Source organism: Hyperolius riggenbachi, chromosome 3 (assembly GCF_040937935.1).
Source record: "Hyperolius riggenbachi isolate aHypRig1 chromosome 3, aHypRig1.pri, whole genome shotgun sequence".
In the NCBI taxonomy this organism is placed as follows: Eukaryota; Metazoa; Chordata; class Amphibia; order Anura; family Hyperoliidae; genus Hyperolius; species Hyperolius riggenbachi.
Window position 1 is genome coordinate 215,048,953 of NC_090648.1, and position 27,119 is coordinate 215,076,071.

The window sequence follows — 27,119 nt, forward strand, 5'->3', positions numbered from 1 at the left end:
GGGCATACAGCACACTGTTTACCACAAGTACGCCTATCTACTCCCCTGAGATTCAAGTAAAGTTTTGTGGGGAGTAGATAAGCGTAGCAAGGGAGGTAAAGTGGTTAACATGAAAAGTAGGAAAATGTTTACACAGCTACTTAGACATTATTTGCACACTGTCATTTTAGAACACTTGGGTATCGATAGTATTCCTTTAAGTCCTCAGTCTGTCCTGCTGTTCCAGCATTGTCCCTGTTACTTATTTGATCTGCAAGGCCTCTAATGCCTCTTTGGCACTCCTTGGGCATCCTCCAGAAGTACTCATGACCCCAAGTATTTCCAAAGACATCCACAATTGGGGGGGGGGGGGGGGGGTTGACAGACCATGGACTGGGAAGGCTCTATGGTATGCAAAACCTTCTCTCTACTTAGGTATGTATCTAACCTGAAGTGACTTTCCTCATTTCAGGTTTGCTGTAGCAAAAACATTTTGTAATCATATTTTTGTAAATTGAAAGGTATTTTTAGAATTTGTATTTTTTTCAAAGCTAAAAAAAGGGAGAAAGATTTCTCTTAACCTCTTGAGGACCATGGTGGTAAACCCCCCTAGTGACCAGCCTAATTTTACCTTAATTGGCCACTGCAGCTTTAAGGCCAAGCTGCAGGGCCGTATACCTCTGCACACAAGTGATCCCCCCCCCCCCCCCTTTTCTCCCCACCAACAGAGCTCTCTGTTGGTGTGGTCTGTTCGCCCCCCCTGTGTTTTTTTTTTTTTTTTATTATTTTTGCTTATTTTTTTAAATATATTTTATTTTATTTTTTTTTTATTTTTTTTTTTATTTTTTAGAATCCCCTCCCTCCCCCCCCCCAGCCGGCCAATCACGGCGATCGGCTGTCATAGGCTTCTGCCTATGAGAGCCGATCGCTCTCTTGTCCCCCAGAGGGACAGCCGTGTCACACGGCTGTCCCCAGTGCAGCGCTGCTGCTGATCGCAGCGCTGCACATGTAAATACACGGCGATCGCCGCTCTGAGACTGAAGGCGGAGCTGAGCTCCGCCCACCAAGCGGGAGATGCGCTCGCAGCGTGTGCGCGATCTCCCGTAAACTGCTGCCCCAGGACTTTCCGCCAATTGGCGTTAGCTGGTCCTGGTCCCAGTGGCGTGACGCGGGCGGCAAGCGGTTAAACATTCTAGGTAGTGCATATTCTAATTGTGTTGGTGTTTTCTTCTTGCAGTCCAGTGTATTCAGAACAAGCCGTTGTATTTTGCCGACAGACTATATGACTCTATGAAGGTAATATAATATAACTACATTCATAGATGTAAATAAAATGTGAACACTGTGCATGCACACAAATTTTGGAAAGTAGATTTTAGAGCAAATGTTTCCTCTAAATCCAACAAATTATTATAACGTGAAAATAATGAAATAAAAATAATTCTGTCTACAAGAAATCAAAGGAAGGTAACAGATTTGCATGTCATTGCACAATCTATTCCATTTACATATAATTCGACTGCATGCAGTGTATGGTCACCCCCCCCCCCAAATTATGATTATCTAATCACTGACCAATTTTACCACCTCCATGTAGTATGAGGGTCAGTGTTTGGCCAATGATAATTGAAAGTGTGTACCAGGCTTAATTATATGCCTGATATTAACCTACTGTATGTCTGAAACTATTTTAGCACTTATGTAAAACTTTCCTCAAACCACAAGAGCTGTGACACACAAGAGGTTACAAGTTATTATTGTCCAGTGGATTTGCTCCAAGTATGTAACACAAGCAGCAACTGTAGATAGATTATGATGAAGCTACTACAGCATTTTGAAGCAATATTACGTGCCTAAAAACTTTGATATCGTTGCTCACTCCAGTGGAGGCCTCTTAAACGGGAGGTTGAAGACAATGAATTCATCGCCTGTCTGCTGCTCCCTTGCACCATTTGGGTGCTTGGTAATACTCGGCACCAGAGTTGAAGAGGCGCACTTGACAGCCCTCCCCATGTTGCAGTCCTCTCTCCCGCCAAGTAACACCACCACATATCAAGCGCAGACACGCGCTGCAAACACTGTCCTTTGACACCCAACTGGCATGCGTGGCCAAACTGCCTGACAAGTGCAAAGCTTAACTTCCTTGCTGCAGGGCCGTACAACACAGCACACCAGCGATTCCTCCCCCCTTTTTTCCCCACCAACAGAGCTCTCTTTTTTTCCCCCCTCTCTTTTCCCTCCCTCCCACCCCACAGCCAGCCAATAACGGCGATCGGCTGTCATAGGCTTCTGCCTATGAGAGCCGATCGCTCTCTAGTGTCCCATGGGGACAGCCATGTCACACAGCAGATCGCAGCGCTGTACAAGTCTAACAGTCTCCCGAGCGGCAGCCGCCGCTCGGAGACTGAAGGCGGAGCTCTGCTCTGCCCAGTAACAGGAGATGCACGCAGCGTGCGCGCGACCTCCTGCACTGCGAGCCCCAAGGACTTTACGCCCATCGGCGTGACGTGGTCGGCAAGCGGTTAACTGCTACGACTACGGGTTTCTAGCATGCATGCAGTATAGCGTACATTGAAAAACTCAATATAGTTAAGGCTGTAACATGTATTTATTGCTGCTTTTCCGCTTATTGTGGTGTTCTGTACTCAAAAATCAGCAGTAACTTTGTCATGCGAATTTTGTATATAATTTTCGTATGCACTTAAAAGATAATTGTTACTGTGATTATAAGGACAGCATGGTGGCTAATTGGTTCATACTCTCCACATTCTCAGCACTATGTTGCTGTTGCTTACAGTAGGTAGTAGAAATTGTACAGATCTGCCAGATTTTGGACTATTCCATCTACCCATAGGAGAGTCTCAGTATTACATTTTATTCTTTGCAAAAGCAATCCCTGGAAAGGATCTATACAAAGATGCTGGCCAGCCTCCCTACTCACTATTGCATTACGGTATGTACTGAGCGCAACTGTGATTCAGCATGTGCTTTTCTAAATAAATCCTGAGATCCCCCATGAGGAGAATGGGACTAGTCCAAAGCCTGTCAGATATGTAAGAATTTTGCTGTCTACTAAGTGAAAGGGAAATAGGGAAAAAAAAATTCTAGTGCGTAAAACTCTGGCAGAAATCTACATTTTTTACATCTATGTATTTCACATTTTTTTTGTGATAGTTGATCTTTAAATGTTGTCTTGGGAGAGGAGGGATTCATGGAGGTGGCAGTAGGAACGAACACGTTAAAGCTGACGCCACCATAGGACGTAATAGGAATTACGGCTATAGCGGCGCTCAGTGAGTAACATCGGTGCTGTCAGAAGACGGAGCTGACGTTACTTTCAAAACATAATAATTCGGCTTCCAGCAATCGCTGGAAGCCGAATTATTTCATTCCCCACCATCCATGACGGCCTGGAGGGGGAATAGTATTTAATACGGCCGGGAACTTGTGCGGCAGCAGGATCAGCCATATACCGGCTGAAGTCTCCAGCGCCGTTATCTCTCGTACGCGGCATTAGGAAGATTGCTCTGATGCAGACTTCTGTCTCTCCATGGGATATAGGTACCAAGGATGAGCAAGATCCGTTTCATGAAATCCGAACACATAACAAAAGTTGTTTAGGCGATACCTTTAATCACTGACTAAAAGATTTCTTTGCAAGCTTTCAAAATTTGTTTCTTCTTCAGGCATGATACAGCATTGGGTCAGAACTGTACAGTATGGCTCTGATTCAGTCATGTATCATCCCGGAAGACTTCCAGCTTTGAAGGCAGAAGTGTTGGGATGACAGAATGGCATAAAATCGCAGAAGTGACATGGGTACATTAACACTCTCTTCTGCTGTCCCCGCCCCTTGTACACTCAAGGGTCAGTTTTGCATTTTGTGAACCTGTTCTTGCTCACCTCTAATTGGTAACAATGAAGGTTGATCTGTATATAGGATCCAAGAGTTCACTTTTTACTTCTCTTATAGGGTAAAGGAACCAAAGATAAGATATTAATCCGAAATATGGTGTCTCGAAGTGAAGTAGATATGCTCAAAATCAGAGGAGAATTCAAGAAGAAATACAACAAGTCTCTATCCTACTTCGTTTCGGTAAGTGATGTCCAGTATCTTAGAATTTATTTGCCTGTTATTAGCCATAAGCAGAACTCTCATACACAAGTGTATGGACTGTTGTATAAGAGGCATTGGTGTGCTGCTGGCTCGGGTGATGTGGATAGGCTGGTTGACAGAATTTGCTGACCAAGGCATCAGGAGCCAATGTACTCGCACAATTATCAGCAAAGGTGGCCATTATCAGCTGCCTCTGCCAAGTTTTAAGCACCTACATTGAGAGGGATATGGAAGTGGCCATATGAATTTCCTTTTAAACATTATCAGTTGCCTGGCATCCTGCTGATCTTTCAGTAATGTCTAAATCACACATCTGGAACAAACATGGAGCTAATCCAGTCAGATTTCATTTAGAGATCTGATTTGCATGCTTGTTCTGAGTCTATGGCTGAAAGTATTAGAGATAGATAATCAGTGGACAGCCAGGCAATTTGCATTTTTTTTTTTTTTTTTTTTTAGAAATCTATTTATTAAACTTTTTGAAGGGTTTACAAACATAACAAGCATTTTGCCACTGGCGCGGAATTCATTGGTACTCTCAGAGGACCTTGACATAAAAGCGGTCATCAACTCAACTTTTTCACCCTCACACCCTCCCAAACCTACCTTATCCCAGAACAACCCTTCACCCCTCCCTTCTCACCTCCATAGCCTGCAAATGTCCAATTGGGCATCAAAAAAATTAATCAACCTCCAAATTTCCTAACGTTCCAGTTAGCTTTCCTTCCAAATACTAAGAGGTGAACCGGCAGGGCCAGCCCGTCACTTTTTGCCGACCTGAAGGTGCGGGGTGGGGGGGGGGGGGGGGGTGGTGGCTGCCGAGCCGGAGGGGTAGCGGGCAGGTCGGGGGTATTGGGCCTAGCGGTGGGGAGGGGGGTCGGACCCCCCCCCCCCTCCCTCGCCTGGGTCCCCCGATCTGCGCTCCCCTCCAGCCTGTAATTAGGAAGCTGCTGCCAGATCGTAAGAGGCACGGGCGGGGAGGACTCACCTTTTCCGCGTTCCATCGTGCGCTTCATTGACGTCACTTCCTGCATCGCCGTCCACTTACAATACAGTGGGCGGCGATGCAGGAAGTGACGTCAGTGGAGCGCTCGCTGGAACGCGGAAAAGGTGAGTCCTCCCCGCCCGTGCCTCTTACGATCTGGCAGCAGCTTCCTAATTACAGGCTGGAGGGGAGCGCAGATCCAGGGTGCCAGGCGAGGGAGGGGGGGGTCCGACCCCCCCCTTCCCACCGCTAGGCCCAATACCCCCGACCTGCCCGCTACCCCTCTGGCTCGGCGGCCGGCCCCCCCGGGCGGGTGCCGCCCTTTGAAGTTTGCCGCCTGAGGCAAATGTTTCACCCCGCCTCATGAGCGGGCCGGCCCTGCGGAAGGGTGACATAACTTTTAGTTCCTGTCCAGTTAAAGTATGACATATAAACGGTTTCCACTTTTTCAAGAATTATTTAGTCCCTGCTTCTTTTTTTGTTGCATCTAACTTTTCCATACTCATAACATGTAAAAGCTCCTCTTTCAGATCCCACACAGTTGCAGTGGGTAGGATAAATTAATCGATTATCTATAGTCTTTCTAGCTGCTATAGCAATATGTGCAAGATCTGTTGGGTTTTGAGCTGCAGAAGTTTGCAAGGAAGAATTATCCACATAGAGACAGAACAAAAAAAAAATTTGTCAACTGTTTTTTGCAAACCTTAGAGCAGATTTATTTCATTTTTCTGCTGCTATATGTCTACTTCATTTCAGTAATTACTAATATTTGGACAATACCATATACAATGTACCAATGTCAGCAATAATTTCTCCACATTTTGGGCAAACTCCGCAATTTGCATTGTTAAAAAGAAAAAATTGCCTACTGGTATATATCGCTCTCACTCCAGGTGTGCTTTTCGCGTCCAGTTTAATGCTCTTGTAGGTTCCTGGACATGAGACTCGCAAACTGCACTAACTGCCGCCTTCGTACGCTCGGGCATAGTGTTTATTTTTTTATTTTTTTTAAAGTTTATTAAAGTGACTGTCACATTTCTTTTTCTGCATTACAGTTTTTTAACCCCCTAACAAGCCAATTAACCCCTTGTGTCACCTATACTTGGCCTTAAGATCTGTTGACACCATAGCGATGGGATGCGATGACTAGGGTGTCACTTCAGGGATCCAATACTGTATAGACGCATCACTGTGCTGTTGCCTAGTGACATCTGTAAAGCACTGAGGTCCCCAAACTGCGCATGCCAGCAATTCCATCCAGTCGCTACAGATGCACAGGCTGTAGATAATGGTCCACTACACTTAGTAGTATTGAAATATGGCAAATAAGGTATCATCTTAATTAGGAAAGCCCCAAAAAATTTTTTGAGCTGTTTTATAACTTTGGCATGTGAAAAATAGGAAGGGTGAAAAAGGCGGGTGTGTGCGCATTTTCTGCATTTATGCTTATTTTTTCCTTGTAGTATGACTATAAAATTAAACAATTCTTAGGCCTTGTTCACATTACAAACGCGGACGGGCACGCACTCGGAATGCAACGCACACGAACGAACGCACGCCATCCGCGTTTGTATGCGTTGCGAGGCTGATCCCATCACTGAAAAGTGAATGGGACAGCCACGCGTTTTGGCAAAAAATGCGTGCAGCATGCATTCCCGGACCGCACAGGTTCGGAACACATGCAGTGTGAACATCAGACAGTGCACTCTATGCACTGTCTGATGTCGTGCGTGTCGGCCACCTGCACGCGTTTCCAAAACGCGGCTGGAAATGCGTGCAGTGTGAACGGGGCCTTATGGCCCATACTCACAGGCTACAAATGTCGCCGCAACATGCGGTGCGCGCGTGTTGCAGCGACAGGTCGCCCGTGAGTATGCGGCGTTGCACGGGCGCGCACCCCGAACCGTCGCTCGTCGCTGATGTCGCCGGGCGATTGAACCGCTCAATCGCCTGGCGACAGTCGCCGCCGCAACTCAGCCGGAACTGTCACTAGTCCGCGTGAGTACGCGGACTAGCGACAGCAACAAGATAAGAAATGCATTGGGCTTCCGGCGGAGGGAGGAGCAACAGCGACAGCTTCCGCCGCATCAGTTGCCAGGTCCCTCCATCGTGTGTATGCGGAGGGACCTGGCGACGAGCTGTCGCCGGCCTGTCGCGCACGCGCTCACGTGTGCTGGTGACAGGCCAAAAAGTTGCCCGTGAGTATGGGCCATAAGGGAAAAAAAATAACAGGCTTTCTTTGCATAATATCTAAACAAATCAAGACCCATATATTACTTTGATGGCAGAAGTATTATAAAAGTTATTGCAGTATCAATAGCGACACAGCTGAAATGTCAAAATTGTCAGGAATCTTAACCACTTTACCCCCGCGCGTACGTATTTCTCCGCCCCTTTTTCCATCCTTTAAAAACCAGGGACGGAGAAACACGTACTTTCCGCGTTCCCGACGCTGCCCGCGCTCCCGCTCGTAAACACGCCGCCCGCCGCTAGTAAACACGCCGCCGCCCGCTCGCCCAGAGATCAATGAACGGGAAAATCCATTCCCGTTCGTTGATCTAAGTCCCGCAATGATCAGCTGCTCTCCTATGGGCAGCGCGATCATTGTGAGAAAAAAACTCACGTGTCCAGCCTCCTTCTACTTCCTCCAAGCTTCCGGAAGGAAGCTTGGAGGTCGCATTAAAACAAAAAGTTACTGTGGCCATCTTGTGGCCAAATAGTAAACTACACCCTACACATTTTTCACATACAAATAAATGACTTTTACACATAAAATTAACTCATTACCTCCCACACTCCCTATTTTTTTTTTTTTGTAATTAAAAAAAAATTAAAAAATTTACAATTAAAAAAAATACATAAATAGTTACCTTAGGGACTGAACTTTTTAAATATTTATGTCAAGAGGGTATAACACTGTTACTTTATAAACTATGGGCTTGTAATTAGGGATGGACGCAAAACTGAAAAAAAATGCACCTTTATTTCCAAATAAAATATTGGCGCCAAACATTGTGATAGGGACATAATTTAAATGGTTTTATAACCGGGACAAAAGGGCAAATACGTTTCATGGGTTTTAATTACAGTAGCATGCATTATTTAAAAACTAAAATGGCCGAAAACTGAAAAATAATTATTTTTTCCCCACATTTTTCCTATTTTCCCATTAAAACACATTTAGAAAAAAATAATTCTTGGCATAATGTCCCACCTAAAGAAAGCCTAATTGGTGGCGGAAAAAACAAGATATAGTTCATTTCATTGCGATAAGTAATGATAAAGTTATAGATGAATGAATGGAAGGAGCGCTGAAAGGTGAAAATTGCTCTGGTGCTCAGGGGGTAAAACCCCTCAGTGGTGAAGTGGTTAAAAAGGTAAAATTCCAGAACATTAAAGTGAACATCCGGACTAATAATCTACTCAGCAGAACTGAAAAGGCTTGGTGTTTCTTTAACAGTTTCACAGCATCAGAACTTTGTTTTTCTTACCAAAGCATCATTTTTTGCTGCATTTTTAGCTAAGCTCCACCCATCAAAGAAAACTGCCCGGGCTTTTTTCCCTGATGCTGTGCAAAGCATGATGAGATTTCCTATGTTGTTCACGTTGCCTAGCAACTGGGAGGGGTGATCAGCACACAGGACAGTTGGAACTGTGTCTCATGCTCCCTGTCACCTCCTTTCAACCAAAAAGATGGCTGTCCTCATGAAATCAAACATTTGCCTGTTCTTTTAAAACAGGGTGGGTAAGCGATTATATTACCTATCTATTTTAATTACCATAACTAATGTAACTTAATGACAGTATGTTTGTTTAGGCTGAAGTTCCTCTTTAAGTCGTTAATAGAGTGTATATAGGAGGCTTTAGGCAGTCTCACATGGCAGTCTGAAATGTACAGTGTCAGTGTCTCCTGACATGAGCTCTGTTGCTCCACACCATATCAGTGTTGTATAACTCCAGTCATTCAGGGCTGAGGTCCTCACACAATTTTGTTTGGAGCAAGGGAAGTGGGGTTCCGGCACTCTCAGGATTGTAGCAGGAGATTGGACCTCACACATTTTTGGCACAGCTCAAATGAATTGATGGGACTGAAGCAGGAATTACCTGTTGTATCCACTCCTCCTCATTTTTTACGCAGTAGACAAAGCAAAATACTAACTGTTTACACCCATAATAAAATATTACTATCACAAGAAAAACCTCACCCAAGTCTCCCACTGCCTAAGTGTCCTCTACCTTCTTCAGAATAAAGCCTGCTACACACTTTCAATTATGATTGGCCAATCACTTACCGATTTTACCACTTGTATAATAGTGTAACTACACAATTTGCTCATAGTATTCAATATCTGTTGACCCTTCTACATTGAGGTAATAAAATTTGCCAATCATAATTTAAAGTATGTACCAGTCATTCCACTGCTGCTTGGTTTAAATGCTGGAGCTGTTCTCACAGGAGGACGTTGTCAGGACACTCTGAAGTGCAGGAGTTGCTATTCAGTGTCCATAACATGGGCTCATCTTGTGAGAAATGCTTCAATAGCGAACCATTGATCACTGTCAGTTCTAATGCTGGGATTACACCATACAATTTTCTGTAATGCTAGGGATACACGGCGCGTTTATGTGCCGGAATTGAGCCGCTGGCTCGATACTGGTACGTCCCCGCGGGCACCTGCATAGATTCCCGCTCGTCCCCGTGGGCACTTCTAATCTTCTGCTCTTTTCTCCCATTGTTCCACCCGCCGGTATTGAGCATGGAATCGATGTGGCGGATATTATCAATCGAGCCATCAGCGGCTCGATTGATAATAAAAAACGTACCGTGTATTCACAGCATTTAAGAATCTAACAGAAAATTGTATGGTGTAATCCCAGCATAATGGTGATGTAAGATCTGAAACAACAAGGCTGTCGTGGCTGCAATCGGGGCTCATTCACACTAGTTGAAATGTATTAAAATGCATGAATAAAAGGTCATGAATTAGTTTAAGTTGTTGTGCATTTCTATGAGGTTTAACTCCCTACGAGTTAAAATGCACTGCACAAGTCTATAGACTTTCATGTTCCCATGTAAAACGCACACTATGTGCAGTGCATGAAAACTCACTGCAACCTGCAGAGTGTGAATAAGCTCTTATAAATGTAAATTACCTACGCTATCTGTTCATAGTATTCAATATCTGTTTGAAATTATACTACAAGGAAGTGGTAAAATTGGCCAGTCACAACTGAATGTGTATGTACCTTAAAGGGACTCCGAGCAGTGCAGAAACTATGGAAAGATGCATATCATTTTAAAGCTCTCTTTCCAATGATATATAAACCGCCACCCTACGCCTTTTAATTTTCGCTATTTTCGCGATTGAAATTGCCGCGACTTCAATCGCGAAAATAGAGAAAACTAAAAGGGGTAGGGCGACTATTTAGGTGTCGCCGGAAAGAGGAGAAAGAGAGCTTTAAAATGATATCCATCTTTCCATAGTTACATTGTATTACACAGGGCGACACTTTCCCCAGTGTCAGCAGCTCCATTCTGCTGAATGGAGCTGCTGACACTGGGAAAAGTGTCGTCCTGTGTAATACAAGTAACTATGGAAAGATGGATATCATTTTAAAGCTCTCTTTCTGGCGACAACTACATCGTTGCCCTACGCCTTTTAGTTTTCTCTATTTTCGCGATTGAAATCGCGGCCACGGCAATTTCAATCGCGAAAATAGCTAAAACTAAAAGGCGTAGGGCAGCGGTTTATATATCATTGGAAAGAGAAAGAGAGCTTTAAAATGATATGCATCTTTCCATAGTTTCTGCACTGCTCGGAGTCCCTTTAACAGTGCCAGATAAGGTTTGAAAGTATTAACTGATTGAAATTGAGCTCTTCTAAAAGATGTTTCAACTCCGATCATTGCTTTATTCTTTGCAGCAAGACACAAAAGGAGACTATCAGCGGGCCCTGCTTAACCTCTGTGGTGGAGATGACTGAACTCTGATTCCTGCTCCCGTGGTTGGAAGATGCCTTACTGCTTGTCTGACTCCTGTCTGCATAGAGCCCCTGCCATGTTGTCCCTGTGTCACCTGACCCCCCCTCCTCCAGTGTACTGACCAGTTACAACCCTGCCATCTGAAATATATATTTTTTTTCCATAATCTGACTGCTGTATTTTATTTAACATATAGTCTGGCTATGTACAGAATGGCTCTCTACAGTCAACATTATTGCCAAGCTTCTAAGGCTACGTTTAAAATGAGCTGTTGTGTTTGATTATATTGTAATGGTACGTGCAAGTGCATGCACTGAAATATCACACAATGTGTGCATTAAAAGTTGCAGTGAAGCATATTTTGTATGCATAACCATCTGCATACCATATGATGCAACTTTTATCTTGTTGCACCTCACAGTGAATGTGGCTTCAGCCACCATTCAGCTTTTCTTGAACCAAGAAAAGGCATGCAAGACAAGGGTTTGGCCATTAGTGAGTAGGTGGGACATGTATGTCTTTAGTGGTTGCCTTGGCACAATATCTTCTGGCCTCTCTCACGCAGATCAATGTGAAAGCACTATGACAAGACAAATAACATTTATATTGCGCTTTTCTCCTTGCGGACTCAAAGCGCCAGAGCAGAGCAGCAGCCACTAGGGCGCGCTCTATTGGCAGTAGCAGTGTAAGGGAGACTTGCCAATGGTCTCCTACTGAATTAGTGCTGGCTTACTGAACAGGCAGAGCCGAGATTCGAACCCTGGTCTCCTGTGTCAGAGGCAGAGCCCTTAACCATTACACCATCAGCCAACCACTATGTGGTACTATCCTCTCATTGCCGCTATCTGCTGCATACTTTGCATGGGCTCGCAATGCATTGAGCACTGTACAGACAACAAAGGAGCACAGCAAAAGGTAGTAAGAGGATGGTGCCACCTGGTGATACTTGCTGCACACTGCCTCTGCATTAATAAAATTGAAGCGATTTATAGAGAGACCAGGCCCATGAACGATCCAGGGACCCTGGGTGCAGAGTATTGCAAGCAGATGTGGGTTATTTGTATCCTAGCAATAGGAACAAGCTATTTGTGTGCATATATATACCAATATGCATAGTTTTAGGACAGCTGCTTATTCATTATGCACTTAGAAATCAACCACACTCATCCAGTCCAACCTTTACACAGACATTGTGGATAAACAGCAGTCACATAGTTAAAGGAATATTATCAACGTATGCATTTATTTTTAAATGCTGTATGTTGTAGCACACATTAGGGCAAGTACTAGGAGTAACTTGATTCCTCACACAGCTGTTCCTCTCAGCTGTAAAATCCTCTGTCAGTTTTGGATACAAAATGTATCTAAATACTGACGGCTCCCAGAGGGCTAGACCATGTCTCTGCACAGGGGAATTGCTATCAACTTCTCAGTTTATAGTTTATCACCTTGCTGAAAGAATCTTATTGATATTGCTAGAATCTTTAACCCCTTATCACCATGTGTGTTTATTATCTTTGCTTCTCTTGACTGATAAAGATACTAATAATGCTAATTGGGTACTTGTGTATTATCCCGTCTAGCGCAAGGGCTCGGCAGTTAGACAGGCTGAAAAAGTCTGCACTCTGTTACTTGATCAGCTGATTCATCACCGGGGAATCTAAACAGCAGATGCTCCGTTTTTGTGAATAAGTTCATGTGGGTTGGGTGCCGACCAGTCCAGCATAATCACTCTCTATGGCTACAGCTCTTTCTTACCATCTTTATTATTTTTGTTTTTCTTCTGCTCTTCTTCATGGTGAAAACGTATTGTGCCAGCAGCACTGCAGTTACCATAGCAAACATGCTGACACTGGCCACGGCCCCGGCTCTCACTGCACAAGACTTGTTCATACTGTGTGCTCTGCTGCTCACATGTCTGCTGCAGTGCGCGCCTCATTATATCCCGGGGAAAGTCATGGAACTGCGCATATCAACTTGATATAGCGAAGCAATATCTCTTCATGCGACGAACTGTACTGCAGTGTGTGAGCTCTTTCCTAAAGCCAAGTAAAGAAAATGTTGCCCCTGGTGGCCATGTGCTGTATATAGATATGCCATTGTGTTTCTTTCTACACTTGTCTTTACGTTCACTCCGTGAGGAAAGCTGTGGGGAAGGGAGCAGCAGCTGATTCTGTGGTGAATCAGCTGATCAAGTAACAGAGTGCAGACTTTTTTCAGCCTGTCTAACTGCCAAGCGGATGCACTAGACCAGGCATGGGCAAACTCAGCCCTCCTGCTGTTACGGAACTACAAGTCCCAAAATGCATTTGCCTTTATGAGTCATGACTGTGGATGTCAGACTCCTGCAATGCATTGTGGGACTTGTAGTTCCATAACAGCTGGAGGGCCAAGTTTGCCCATGCCTGCGCTAGACGGAATAATACACAAGTACCGCTAATTGTAAACAGTGGTCTGCCCCTCTCAGCAGCTTGTAAAGTGGATGCAGCCTGGAGTAAATCATCAAAAGCAGGCAACCAATCTAAATGTAAACACAGACTAGTGTTATAGTCCAGCAATATTACAGCTTATTTAACCACTTCTCTACCACAGGGTTTTTCCCCTAAAAACCACAGCAATTTTAACATTTTAGGGAGGCAAGGGTTAATGCCCTTAATGGGGGTAAAATTTATTTTAAAAAAAACCTAACTGATGCTGATCACTCACTAATGCTGTATTAGTTATCTGAGATCCTCTCACGAGTGATCTCAGTAACTAACAGCACAGTGACTGATTCAGTGTTTACACACATTCTGAATGAATGAGCACTGCCATTGGCTTCGGCAGTGCTCATTCAAACTTGTAAGCACTTTGATTGGCTGACCAGCGGGTGCCGATCGCGACCACAAATCCGCGTGCACGCAACCGCGCATTCGCGTGCACGCGATCGCGCACGCGAACGCTCACAGTGGGAAAACAAACAGGAGATGCCTATCTACGCCCCTGTGCCCCAGGTGAATTTTAAAGGGGCGTAGAAAAGCGTGGCAAGGGTTGCTAAGTGGTTAATTACCTGTTACACACAGCATGCAGGAAATATGAGGAGAAATAGGCTGATCTGAGGTGGTGACACAGTGAAATATTTGTGAGCTGTGTGAGAAATGAATTTTTAAGCAGGGTTAGAGGGAGAAAGACTTGGGTGAATAAATAAAGTGCCTCTAACACTAGTGGTAATGTGTACACTAATATAGAGTATTAAAAAAATGTCACGTTTCAATCAATAGTATTCCTTTAAAGCTGCCTGTAAGTCCTAAACTGTAGCCATAAAATCATGGGTGTGAACAGGGTTACCAACTTATTTCAAGGGGAAAAAAAAGGTTACTATAATGTTCCCCTAGTTCTAATCTACCCAACAGCCTTGAGTAACAAAAAGAAACAAAGTTGCATTATTTGAACACATTACACCACATTCCAGTGCTTACTTCTCACCTGCTGGTGCACATGAATGGTACAATCTTACCATTTATGTTTAATATAAGAGGCTAACTAAACTATCCATTCACAGTATATTTACTCTTCTACTACATAGATTAGGTAAAAGTGCCCTAAAGATACAATATTATAACTTATGTGTAATATGAAGGAACACCTATAGTATCCATTCATGCAGTTTACACTTAGCACAATTTGGTAAGCTTGTACAATATTTTTTTTAATTGATGGCAACCTTTTATAAATTAAAGCACAATCACAGGTTTGGCTGCCTGTTATCCACACCCATTGCCTTTGAGAGCAGCAAGTAATCACCACAGCAAAAGAGTAGTTTTGACTTAGTTTGTAAGGTCTTTTTCATCCTGGTAAGTTAGTACAAGAGATTGGTGTTACACAAATAGCGCATAACCTGTATTATACACTGTTCATATAGTACATACAGTTTGTATAATGTAAAATCTGCACACTGTAGGTTCACAGTGGGAAGTTGTGTTGTAAACTTGAAACAAAACTGTTACCACTGCATAAAATAAGTACAGTAAAGCAGAATCCATGAAAAATATGTTTTCCTGTACCTAGTAATGTGTGCATTTAGAGGCAACTCACTGCAGCAGTGTTAGCATAATGCTAACACACTGAATGTCAGACTTCTTATTGCAGTGTGGTAAGCGAAATTACAAAATTTTATAACAGCTTCGCAACGTCCCACTGTGAACCTAGCCTTAACTACTTTAAGACCGCCTCACACCAATGGGCATGACCACGGCGGCAGCCCCAGGACCGCCTATCGCCAATTGGCATCACATCCTGGGGCTGCACTTTGCAGGAGATCGCACACAGGCATCTCCTGCTCAGGGAGCGGAGCTCCACCCCACCTTCAATCAAGGCAATTGCCACTCGGGAGACTGTTAGACGGCGTAATTGCCATCTACATGTACAGCGCTGCACTGGAGACAGCCGTGTGACACAGCTATCCCCTCCATAGGCTAGGCAGTGATTGGCTGACATAGGCTGAAGCCTATGTCAGCTTATCACCCTGATTGGAGGGAGGAAACGGGAAAATTAAAAAAGCAAAATTTAATAAAATTTATAAAACAAAACTGTAGAGCGATCAGACCCCACCAACAGAGGCTCTGTTAGTGGGGGGAATCACTCGTGTGCTGTGTTGTGCAGCCCTGCAGTTTGGCCTTAAAGGGGAACTGAAGAGGTATACGGAGGCTGCCATATTTATTTCCTTTTAAACATTACCAGTTGCCTGGCAGCCCTTCTGATCCTCTGCCTCTAATACTATTAGCCACAACCCCTGAACAAGCATGCAGCAGATCAGGCGTTTCAGACTTTAAAGTTAGATCTGACAAGACTAGCTGCATGCTTGTTTCTGGTGTTATTCAGATACTACTGCAGAGAAATAGACCAGCAGGGCTGCCAATCAACCGGTATTCAATTAAAAGGAAAAATATGGCAGCCTCCGTATACCTCTTACTTCAGTTCCCCTTTAAAGCTGCAGTGGCCATTTTAGCAATAATTAGCCTGGTCTTTAGGGGGGTTTACCACTGTGGTCATCAAGTGGTTAAACACATCTAAAACTAACATTTAATGTGCAAGCAGTGATACAGCAATGAGGTTTGTGAGTAGTAACTTGGCTCTTTACATCAAACTGCAATTCCTCTGGCCTCTGTCGCTCTCAGTAATGCTCTTATACTGATGGATGCTGGGTGAGCCACATACGCATCAGTACTAAATTACAGTGAAGCAGAGTGACTGAACCATGACATCCCTTCCCAAATTTAGAACTGTATGATAAATTCTGTTAGCTATTAAAAAGTAGCTTCAATAGTATTTGGCAAGTGTTCATTGTGTGATATTTCATACAGTATATCCACCACATGCAACTCTCCTCCACACCTTAGCCTCAATTCTGAAAGGTTGTTCAGTTAAAAAAAAAAAAAACACAAACTGTTTGGAAAATGAGGGAGAGTTTTGTCATTCTCACCTTGCTGAGGCGGGCTATTGCACTAACAGGCCTGGTGCACACCAAAACCTGCTAGCAGATCCGCAAAATGCTAGCAGATTTTGAAACTTTCTTATTTTTCTGTAGCGTTTCACCTAGCATTTTGCGTTTTGGGTGTAGTAGATTTCATATATTGTTACAGTAAAGCTGTTACTGAACAGCTTCTGTAACAAATGCCTGTAAAACCGCTCTGAACTGCAGTTTTTCAGAGCGGTTTGCGTTTTTCCTATACTTTACATTGGAGGCAGAAACACCTCCGCAATCCAAAATCTGCAGTAGCCCGGGAGTATGAGTTTCTGCAAAACGCCTCCCACTCTGGTGTGCACCAGCCCATTGAAATACATTACCCAAGCGTTTCCACATCCGCAAGCGGATCGAAAAACGCTGCCGAACCGCTCTGGTGTGCACTAGGCCCTAGGTTCTCAACGTGTGGTACGCGTACCCCAGGGGGTACTTCTGATGGTTCCAGGGGGTACTCGGCTTAATATGCTTAACCAAGAATAACACATTAGAGTTTTAGACAATGATAAACCTTTTAACCAAGAATAACACATTTTAGAGTTTTAGACAATGATAAACCTTATTTAAACAACACCAAATTAGTGTTTTAGCTAATTAAAAGCAAGTAAATGCTTGGAAATTGTTTAGAAGCAATGATCATGTACTACGATTAAATATATATTTGTCAAGGGGTACTTGTGATAGTGTTTACTATGCTAGGGGGTACTTGGTGAGTACAGTGCTTTAAAAGGGGTACATGCCAATAAAATGTTGAGAAACACTGCACTAGGCCACAGAGCTGGTGCTATCTGGATGTGAGGAGACAGCACCTATAGTGTGAACTGAATTTAATAAAACTTTCACATTTTTTAAGCCAATGCCCATGCTTACCACTGCCAAGAGGGACAGGTGGTGAACTCACCACCTTCAGCCTCCTGTAGGATTAATATCAAATTTAAAAAAGTGACTTTTTTATTTGAGTTGATGCAGGATAATTCCAACCTTAGGCCATCCATTTTCTCAGACTTTAGTTCCATTTGGGCAGGTTGGAAACTGAGAAATTCAATTTTGCTTTGGCAGGATTTTAGTTACATTTTTAAGCAGTTTACATTTGCATACAAAAAAATTGCATACTCTTGCATCAACTCAGATTTTGACCTCATACACACCATGTCTGGAAAGGAGATTCAGCAGTTATTCAACTAATATGGTAATCTAATAAAGTTCATTAAGGTTACTTAAAGAGACACTGAAGCGAAAAAAAAAAAATGATATAGTGAATTAGTTGTGTACTATGAATAATTAGAAGATTAGCAGCAAAGAAAAGATCATATTCTTATTTTCAGGTATATAGTGTTTTTTCTAACAGTGCATCATTCTATAATATGTGCAGATTACACAACACTCAGCATTCAAAATGATTCTTTCAGAGCAGTCTGAACTAATAACCTCTTCTCTGGCAGAGAAATAGTTCAATAACAGTTGAGATAATAAAAGTCAGATAACAGCCCTCTCCACGACTTTGAAAGTCGTAGAGCTTAATGTCTTGTTTGCATAGAGAACAACTGGAGTTTCTTAACTCTTCCTGTACTGGAAACAATTAGACTGATGTATCTGATCTTAATGTTTTATTTCTTAACTGTACTACACATACAAATCATAATATCATAATTTTTTTTGGCTTCAGTGTCTCTTTAAGACTTTACATTTGAAGTTCGAAGGAAAGCTCATAAATCCATTCACGTCAGCTCAGGAAACTGCTGTCTCTTTTTTTTCTGCTGATATGCAATTGGGTTATGCAAAGTGGTGGCTGGATAACAAACTCAAAGATTTGAACATGGCAGATATGTGCTTACTGACACAATACGGTTTGCTTACATCATAATGTTATGTTACCTACCTGAGGCTAGTGTCTGAAGAAATGCAAGAAAGATGCTAGACAGTGCTCCTTCAATAACCTGAGTAATATTGTTCTAACGTATAAAATTTGCTTTCTGAAATCAAACACTTATTTTAACGTAATTAAATACCTCTTCAAAAATGCCAAGCTTAGACTCAGCTTTGTAACTGATAAAAATAGGTATTCTATAATACATGCAAATGTTGCCAAGATTATTACCATCCCTTTACACAAGTTTCTATCTATGTAGAATTCAAAAATGTAAGATGTGCAACAGATCTCTGACACATGTGAGATATGAGAGCAGAGTTCTCAGCACATGGCGGGTTTGCAGAGCTTCTACCTCTGTATAAGTCATTAAAAAAACTTGCCAGTCTTACTTCTGCAACATCTATTGGATGTGCTCTTGGCCATAGTAGTGGAAATCAGGACACAGTAAAAGTAGTCCATGAAAAGCAGTCCTGGCACGGTCATCAGATGCTTAGTCCTTTATTGACTCATTCCATTTAAAAGTCAGCACACACAGTGCACAGCATGCTGCCACTGGAGTGAGACGGGTGACTGAGGTGGGTGTGAGGGAGGTTCAATCATCTTCACACCCACCTTAGTCACCCATCTCACTCCACAGCCTGGACTGCTTTCATTGACTACAAATCTTAGAATATTTGCCCATTACAAACCAATTGACCATAAAATGGAAATGAACGGGCCAGAGAGAGGCAATTTGGACCATAAACCACATGTTTCTATTAAAAAAAAAAAAAAAAAACTGAAAAAAAAATTGGGATGATCAATGAGATACAAGAAATTTGAATGCAAGGAGGAAAATATTTACATCTGCTTGATCATTCCTAGTAAAAAAAAAAATAAACAAAAAAAAAATAGAGAAGCTAGGAGCACTGGGTACACCTAGACAATAAAGACTAGTCAGACATCTGGTAGATATTCTGAGCTACTCCTATAGTTCTATGTGGAACGGTTTCTGAGATGATAGTTTTCTGCCCTAGCAATGAATGAGCACATCATGTCCTTTTCTCCTCCATGCTGCAGGATATTGCTCACCTGTTCACTGCCTGTCAGCTACCCTCTCCATAGAATAGGCAAACAAACAGTGTTTCTGTACAGCACTCGTACATGAAACTGTTGCCTTTCAAGATCGCTAATCTAGTGTGTATGTGGATTTATTTTTACAGCACTGAAGCAAAATGAGCCCTTTAGGGCCCGTTTCCACTAGCTACAGATTTGCAGCATTTCCCCACATGCAAGCTGCACAAGGAAAAACGGCCTATCTGGGAGCATGGCTTCAGTGCGAATCTGGAGGGCAAGCCACGTTACAGTATAAATCAGGATTAGGCTGTGTGCTGCATAAATCTGCAGCATGCCATCCAAAGTCATGCATGGCACGACTTAGCAATTAGGCTGTGGCTACGCAGAAGAATAGGAGCTGTACCTAAATCAGAAACTGCTGCAACTCCCAGGGGAAATAAGCCCTTCTATAAGAATTTACCAGTAAGAGTGCTTTCAAACTGTGCAAACTAGTTAGACTTGCAGGAGAACCATACAGCGAAGACTACAGTACTAGGAAAGTGTGCTTCACTGCCACTTTAGACGCAAACATTGTCCAGTAAATACACAGTATGTGGTACATTACTGACAGGGCACACTGCACCCCTATATGAACATACCATAGAAACATAAGATGCGATAATATTGTTTGTTACGACAGAACGCAACAGTTTAAGGGTGAAAAGACCCTTCTACCAGATGAGGCACTAACATGTTACATTCTTTTGTTAGATCTTCCTTCTTACTTTATGAAAATCTAGATAAAAATTTGAGTTGACTAAAAATGAACATTTTCTCCTGGGCTGCATACCTTAGGGTGCTCATAGGTGAAATGATACTAATGGTCATTCTGAAAAATTACAGAGATTGAAATGGTCATGTTGCTTTGCTTAGCCATTTCAGTAAAAAAACCCAAAATACAATTCTGAATAATTCATTTTCTGGCATAACAAACAACCTGTGACCTGATTGCTTTAATAGACTGGTGCTCTTCAATAGACCGTCCACTCATTGATATGGATATGTTTATGCTCCCCCAATAATCATGCCCAAGCCTTCTTCAATATACACTTGCAGACCACTACACTGAACCTGCTGTGTAAGAAATAGCGCTATCACCATAGCCCACCCACTATTTCTTTTTTAGTACTACGCCTGATATTTTGAAATACAGATTTCTTTCATGGCTTGGAAATGTGAAATATCAAAAAAAAAATTGTTTTGCTTAGAATTCCACTTTCTCATGCAGAGAAACACAATCCTTTACCATGACAGACCTACAGCTGTGTTTACCAAGCAATACTACCAGTAAACCAGAAGATAACGTTCCAAATAAATGAACACTCTGTTCATATGCAACCAATTAAAAAAAAAATTACACATTTCTCGTACTAAATAAAAATACATATATTTACAGCAGAATGTTGGCCTCTTTATAAAATGTCCTATATATATATATTTCATTACAATGCACTACTTGCCTTTAGTGGAATACATGAAAAGATGCTAGCAATATCTCAGGTGTAGCGATTTAGAGTGCGATATGTGAAATGACCTATCAGAAACTCAGTCATACCAAACCTTTTCTTTATTTACACTGTTTAAAAAAAGGGGTCAGGAGAAAGGATAGGAGAATAGAAGATAATATCTGTAACACTCACACTGACAGAAATACAGCAAGGAGGGGCTGGGACAGAGTGATTACACGTATACTGTAGCTCTATATATAAACCACACTCTCAATAGACTCCCTTTGGTAGAAACAGTAATAAAGGAGGTTGTGGTTTCCAGATGTCCCCTCCCCCCATCACTATGTTACAAAGATAGGTAACAGAACATAAAAGTAAGACAGTGCTGGCTATAAAATAAAGAAATGGGTACGGGATGGGACGACTGTTGATGACGCTATTTACACGCTTGTATTTACACATCAGAAATAAGAGGAGGTCTGCTATGACTACTGGTGGGGAGATTGGCAGGAGCTTTTCAGTAACGCTAAACCCATTCTTGTGCCAGAAAGGCTCTCGGCAGCTCCTCTGGCAGCAGAAGAGATTAATTCATCCTCTAAAGGCCCAGTCACACCACTGCCAGTGATCCTTCTCTTTAAGGTTAAAGATTGGTAGCTTCAGATGAGCCTCGACAAGTTCAGTCAGTTCAGAAAAAAAAGAGGCTGGTTGTCGCACTATTTTATGGTGCTTTAAAAGGTGGTCCATATTTTACTCTGTACTTGTTGATGTCCACAAAATGTAGGGTCTCTGAGTCCCGGCTGGTGGCACAAGGCACCATACCGTCTACCCCTTCTCCCATCAACCACTTTCTGGTATCCGCTGCCATCTCCCGGCTCACATGCTCCAAATTCCACTTGTTCAGCCAGGTTTGGAAGCGCTGGTGCAGTCGTTTGCTGACTCGCTCATGGGACTAGAGAGGACAGCAATAAAAAGAAGGAAAGATTATCTGTATTTACATTCTCGGTAAACACTCACAAAAAACGTATGAAAGTAGTTTTGGAGCTTCAGACTGCAATCCAATGTGTGAGCACGATTCAGCCTCTCATATGGCTGGTTCAGCGCTGAAGCCGGGAGAGGAAAGTGACAGGCTGCTGCTCAGTTCTGATCACGACTATTCAATGTCCACACCGAGGCAGTAGCCACCTGCAATATACACAGATAGGGCAGCTGCAGTCCAGCTGGGTGTGTTTGTGTGCTTTTGCCCTGCATCTTAACCCCTCCTGGCGGTCTGATTCTTTCCAGATTTTAGGGTCTAAAAGCGGTGCAATTTTTTTTGCAGGCTTTTAGAGTCTAAAACCTGGGGATTAAAAAAAACACAAAAAAAAACCAACAACATCGCAGAGAGATCTGCAGCAGCCCCAGCACTTTCTCACCTCCGTGGGATCCAGCACTGCAGTTCCCCATCCTCCGGGTGGCGCTGTAAGTCTGTAGTGAGATAGCAGTTTGCTGACATGACAACAGACTGCGATCTCAACTGAGGGATGCAGAGACTCAGAGGACAGGAAGGAGAATGGCTGCTGGCATCTGATTCCCCTGGGGAGGAGAGAGAAAATGCCCACTGCACGCTATGCTCTGCACAGTTCTGCCGGTGGCTACCACGAGTCACGCTCGGGGTTACCGCTCCTGGCTTGTATTTTTTCCACCTGAGCCTGACTCCTGATAACTGCCATCCCCCCCCCCCCCCCCCTTCTGTCACTCTAGGCACAGGCCTATGTGTGGATAAGCCATCTTCATGTCAAACTCGTGAAGATGCTAGAATATTTTGTGAGTGTTGCTCAATTGTCATGCTCTTTAATACACATCTCCTTTAGTAAATGTTCCTCATGGATATATACACCATGCATAGGTTGCTAAATGTATAAATATGCAGCCCCAGGCTTTTTTTTTTATCAATATGAATCCATATATGGATTTATATCACACTATGCTTTGTGCATGCATGCCCACCTGGAGATCAGTAATCCTTTCCATACATAGCCAGAGTACACATACATCGCTGTACTTATTACCTGCTGTGCTCTGAGCAGAGCTGTGCGACGGTACATGTAGTCCTCAGACTTGATAACATACACCATCTTGTAAGAATTTAGCTTGAATTTGCACTGCAGCTTGTCCAGACTTTCTAGATTCTCCAGGCTCCGTTTCCCATTCCCCTCCTTCTCCTGCTGTTCCCGACCCCTCTGGCACTTCCGGATCCTGCGCAAGTTCCTGTTACAGATTACAGAAGGGGAGAACACATCAGTAAAGACAAGGAAATTTGATTAACATGGAAAAGCTGCTGCTTAATTTATCTACAGCTCCCATTAGCCTGTGGAAGCAAAATTTGCATATATTAGTTCAGTTTTTGTATAGTACACATATTTAAATTTTTCTAGGTCCGTTTTGACAGAGAACCCAATAAAAGCTGCTAAATATGCAAAATAAAAGATAGCTGCAAAATGACCAAGAAAGTAGCATGCATTTATACTTGGCTGATATTTTCCTCTCTTGCCAAAGTTGGAGCTGTGGCTTCTCGCATAGCGCATCATGCCCAATTTCTTTCTTGAAATAATTTTTTTTTTAATTTTAAGAAAAAAATAAGCATACATCGAGGGTGCTTATTGCCAAATGCACAGGGACATGAAACCATGAGAACTGATTGGATGTCTTTGATTAAACAGGCACATTCTAGTGATGACTGACCAATTATAGTACAGCACCGGATGCCCAGTTTTTGCGGTCCTTCAGGACAACTGATCTTTTCCTAAGCCACCTAGTTAACCCGCCATTAACCTCATCACTAACCAAACCTCCTTCCCATGCAAAATAGGTACACACAACTCTGCTCCTACATATTCCACAATTCTTCATTGCAATCCTCTGGGCTTATTCCTAAAAACTACCACTTCCATTAGTTAATCTTAAAATCCAACAATAGGCAAGAATACAAAATGGGCAATAACTACTCACAATACTGGTTAAGCATAGGAGGGATTGCAAAGAAGTCTGATAATTGCACTCCCTCTTCTGCCATCAGCAGTATTGTGAGCTGTTGCCAATTTGTAGGGAAATTTTAGGAAGTGCTCCTCCATGTTCTTTGCATTGCAAGTAGAAGTTACAGTAAACGGTTACCCAGAACTCAGCTAATCAGAACTCTCAAGCAACCAGAAAAAAAAAATCTGGCCTTGCAGGATGTCTAAAGCTACTTTTACAGTAGGTGATACAGTTCTAAACCTGTGTTAAGTTAGTAGTAGACAAATAGTTACAGGCAGCACCCAACCATCTAGATGCGACGTGCTTTTGGTCGTTGTCCCTCTGTCTCCAGGAACAGCAAGTAGGAACTCCAAGAGAAGAGACCCAGCACCGTCTTCAAGTGTATTATAAGCTCTTTTATTTATTTAAAGCATCAGAAAGACAAAAAGGGCAAGTCTGTGTGACGTTTCGAGAGGCGACTGCTCTCTTTCTCAAGCTGACAAGCCCTCTGAATACAATCCGCCTTAAATAGTCCTTGCTCCACTAGGGAGCCAATCAAAATGGTCTGGACGCCCTGTCAACCAATTAGGTTAAGTTCCTGCTTGTAGGCCTTCCCATCTGGTGGAGGACCTGATGGGGAACTACATCTATTAATACACTCCAATCATTTTAAAGTGGCCACTGGCCACTTTAAAATTATTGGAGTGTATTAATAGATGTAGTTCCCCATCAGGTCCTCCACCAGATGGGAAGGCCTACAAGCAGGAACTTAACCTAATTGGTTGACAGGGCGTCCAGACCATTTTGATTGGCTCCCTAGTGGAGCAAGGACTATTTAAGGCGGATTGTATTCAGAGGGCTTGTCAGCTTGAGAAAGAGAGCAGTCGCCTCTCGAAACGTCACACAGACTTGCCCTTTTTGTCTTTCTGATGCTTTAAATAAATAAATAAAAGAGCTTATAATACACTTGAAGACGGTGCCCGGTCTCTTCTCTTGGAGTTCCTGTGTTAAGTTGAATTGGCCTTATTTTGTTTTCAACTACTGTATTTCAACATGAACAAAGTTTACGCTGCAGGTATAGAGCTATTGTAAATAGGCTTTTTTATTTTAAATAGTAATTCAAGCAACCAGAACTACATCTATTCGGCATATACCAATTCCCATAGCTCCCACGTGACTGAGATTCTACACTGTATTACATTTAAAAGGACAGCATCCTCTAGAACCTAGGTTCTCAACATGCGGTACGCGTACCCCAGGTGGTACTTCTGAAGGTTCCAGGGGGTACTCGGGCTTGATATAATTAACCAAGAATAACAAATTTAGAGTTTTAGAAAATTATAAATCTTGTTTAAACACCAAATTAGTGTTTTAGCTAATTAAAAGCAATAGTAAATGCTTGGAAATTGTTAAGAAATAATTATCATGTATTACGATTAAATATATATTTGTCAAGGGGTACTTGTGATAATGTTTACTGTGCTAGGGGGTACTTGGTGAGTACAGGGCTTTAAAAGGGGTACATACAAATAAAATGTTGAGAAACACTGCTCTAGAAATGTCAAGTGGTGGAAAGAGCGCCACCTGCTGTCCGTTGTCTAAGGAATAGCTTATGCTTAGGATAAAATTCCTTTTACCGTTGAATGAAAAAGGGGAAAAAATTATACACTTTTCAAAACCCCACAAAAATATATTGAAGTCCAGAAATAAAATTTCCACATTATTGCACAATATACAAAAATGTTGCTTCCATAAGGATTGATTCATAAAATTCATGAAGACTGAATGACTGTATTAGAAAGATCATGAATAATATTCAAACAGATCCAACAATTCTTCATGAAGTAGATAGCCGTATTTCACGCCGTATAAGACGCTCCGGAATATAAGACGCACCCAGGTTTAGAGGGCAAAAACCAGGGAAAAAAATGTAAACTAAACCTGGTGCGTCCATATTTCAGGAGCGTCTTGTACATGACCTCCCCCAAATGGTGCCCTCCTGTGTCCGCCTGTCTCCCCCAAGTGTCCGCCTGTCTCCCCCAAGTGTCCTTATCCATTCTGTGTCCCGCTGTGAGGTGTCCCCACGCCCCCCCGCTTGTCTATCCCCCCCCTCCTGTGTCGCCGGGTCCCCCACAATGTAAGAAGCGGCAGAAGCTTACTTCCTCCATCTTGCCCGCGGCGATTGAAGACATCCAGCTCCTGTGTGCGGCTTCCTCTAGTGCCGGCTTGTAATGACGCGTCATCAATTACGCGTCATTACCAGCCGGCACTAGAGGAAGCCGCACACAGGAGCCGGATGTCTTCAATCGCCGCGGGCAAGATGGAGGAGGTAAGCTTCTGCCGCTTCTTACATTGTGGGGGACCCGGCGACACAGGAGGGGGGAATAGACAAGCGGGGGCAAGGGGGAACGCAGACACACAGGCAAGGCAGGGAATCCCCAATGACGGCGGGTCGGCGGTTCGTATGGGCGGGCGTCCATATGTCGGGGATTCCCTGCCTTTGCCGTATAAGACGCAGGGAATTTTTCTCCCCATTTTTTGGGGAGAAAAAGTGCGTCTTATACGGCGGAAAATACGGTATATGTGGTTTGGCTTGAAGTAACTAGTATAAAGTTATAGGCAATGACACTAGCTTGTTTCGGGCACGGTGTGCCCTACATCAGGGTTTAACAGTAAACAGATTCTCCTCAAACCAATCAACAAGACTCAGGAGTACTGTTAAACGGTTCTTTTCCCCCTGAAACAAACTAGTGCTGTTGCCTATAACGTTATACTAGTTACTTCGAACCAAAACCACAGATAAGATTCATGAAAAATTGTTTGAACATTTTCATGCAGCTGGGTTTTATTTCTCCAGTCCCTGATAGTATGTCATTTTTGGAGGCATTTATGTATATTTTTCTTTAATGGACCTCTTCAAGCATGGTGGATGCACATCCTTGTACCAAAATGAACTCCTAAGCCACCATCAGAAGCAGGTGGCACTTCCTTTATATCTCTTCATGCGTCATGGTTACAGCAATCCAATTGGCATAACATGTAGGCTTGGTCTTGCAATTAGCCAATGTCATTAAACTGAATGGGTACGTACGTGATGTAACGTGAATAATGCCAGTAAAAACACAGCACAAGACGGGGGAGTTAGAACTTGC

At 42.9% G+C, this 27,119-nt stretch overlaps 2 protein-coding genes across 10 annotated transcripts in view; one reads left to right on the forward strand and one right to left on the reverse strand.

Annotated features, from left to right (window-relative positions):
* Positions 1 to 11,229, forward strand: part of ANXA2 (annexin A2) — a 45,364-nt gene extending 34,135 nt beyond the window's left edge. Inside the window, exons 11-13 of the mRNA XM_068275697.1 lie at positions 1,217 to 1,275; positions 3,953 to 4,075; positions 11,006 to 11,229. Coding sequence (XP_068131798.1) covers positions 1,217 to 1,275; positions 3,953 to 4,075; positions 11,006 to 11,065 — 242 coding nt within the window. The 3' untranslated portion in view covers positions 11,066 to 11,229. The remainder of the gene's footprint in view (positions 1 to 1,216; positions 1,276 to 3,952; positions 4,076 to 11,005) is intronic.
* A 9,848-nt stretch (positions 11,230 to 21,077) lies between these two features.
* SIN3A (SIN3 transcription regulator family member A) overlaps positions 21,078 to 27,119 on the reverse strand; it is a 111,271-nt gene continuing 105,229 nt past the window's right edge. For 8 of the 9 annotated variants that reach the window (XM_068275704.1, XM_068275705.1, XM_068275706.1 and 5 more), the window contains 2 exons: positions 23,025 to 23,223; positions 21,078 to 21,925 (listed from right to left, as the gene is read on the reverse strand). In XM_068275704.1, the coding sequence (XP_068131805.1) occupies positions 21,695 to 21,925; positions 23,025 to 23,223 (430 nt within the window). In that variant the 3' untranslated portion in view covers positions 21,078 to 21,694. The remainder of the gene's footprint in view (positions 21,926 to 23,024; positions 23,224 to 27,119) is intronic. The other variant, XM_068275707.1, reaches the window with a different exon arrangement.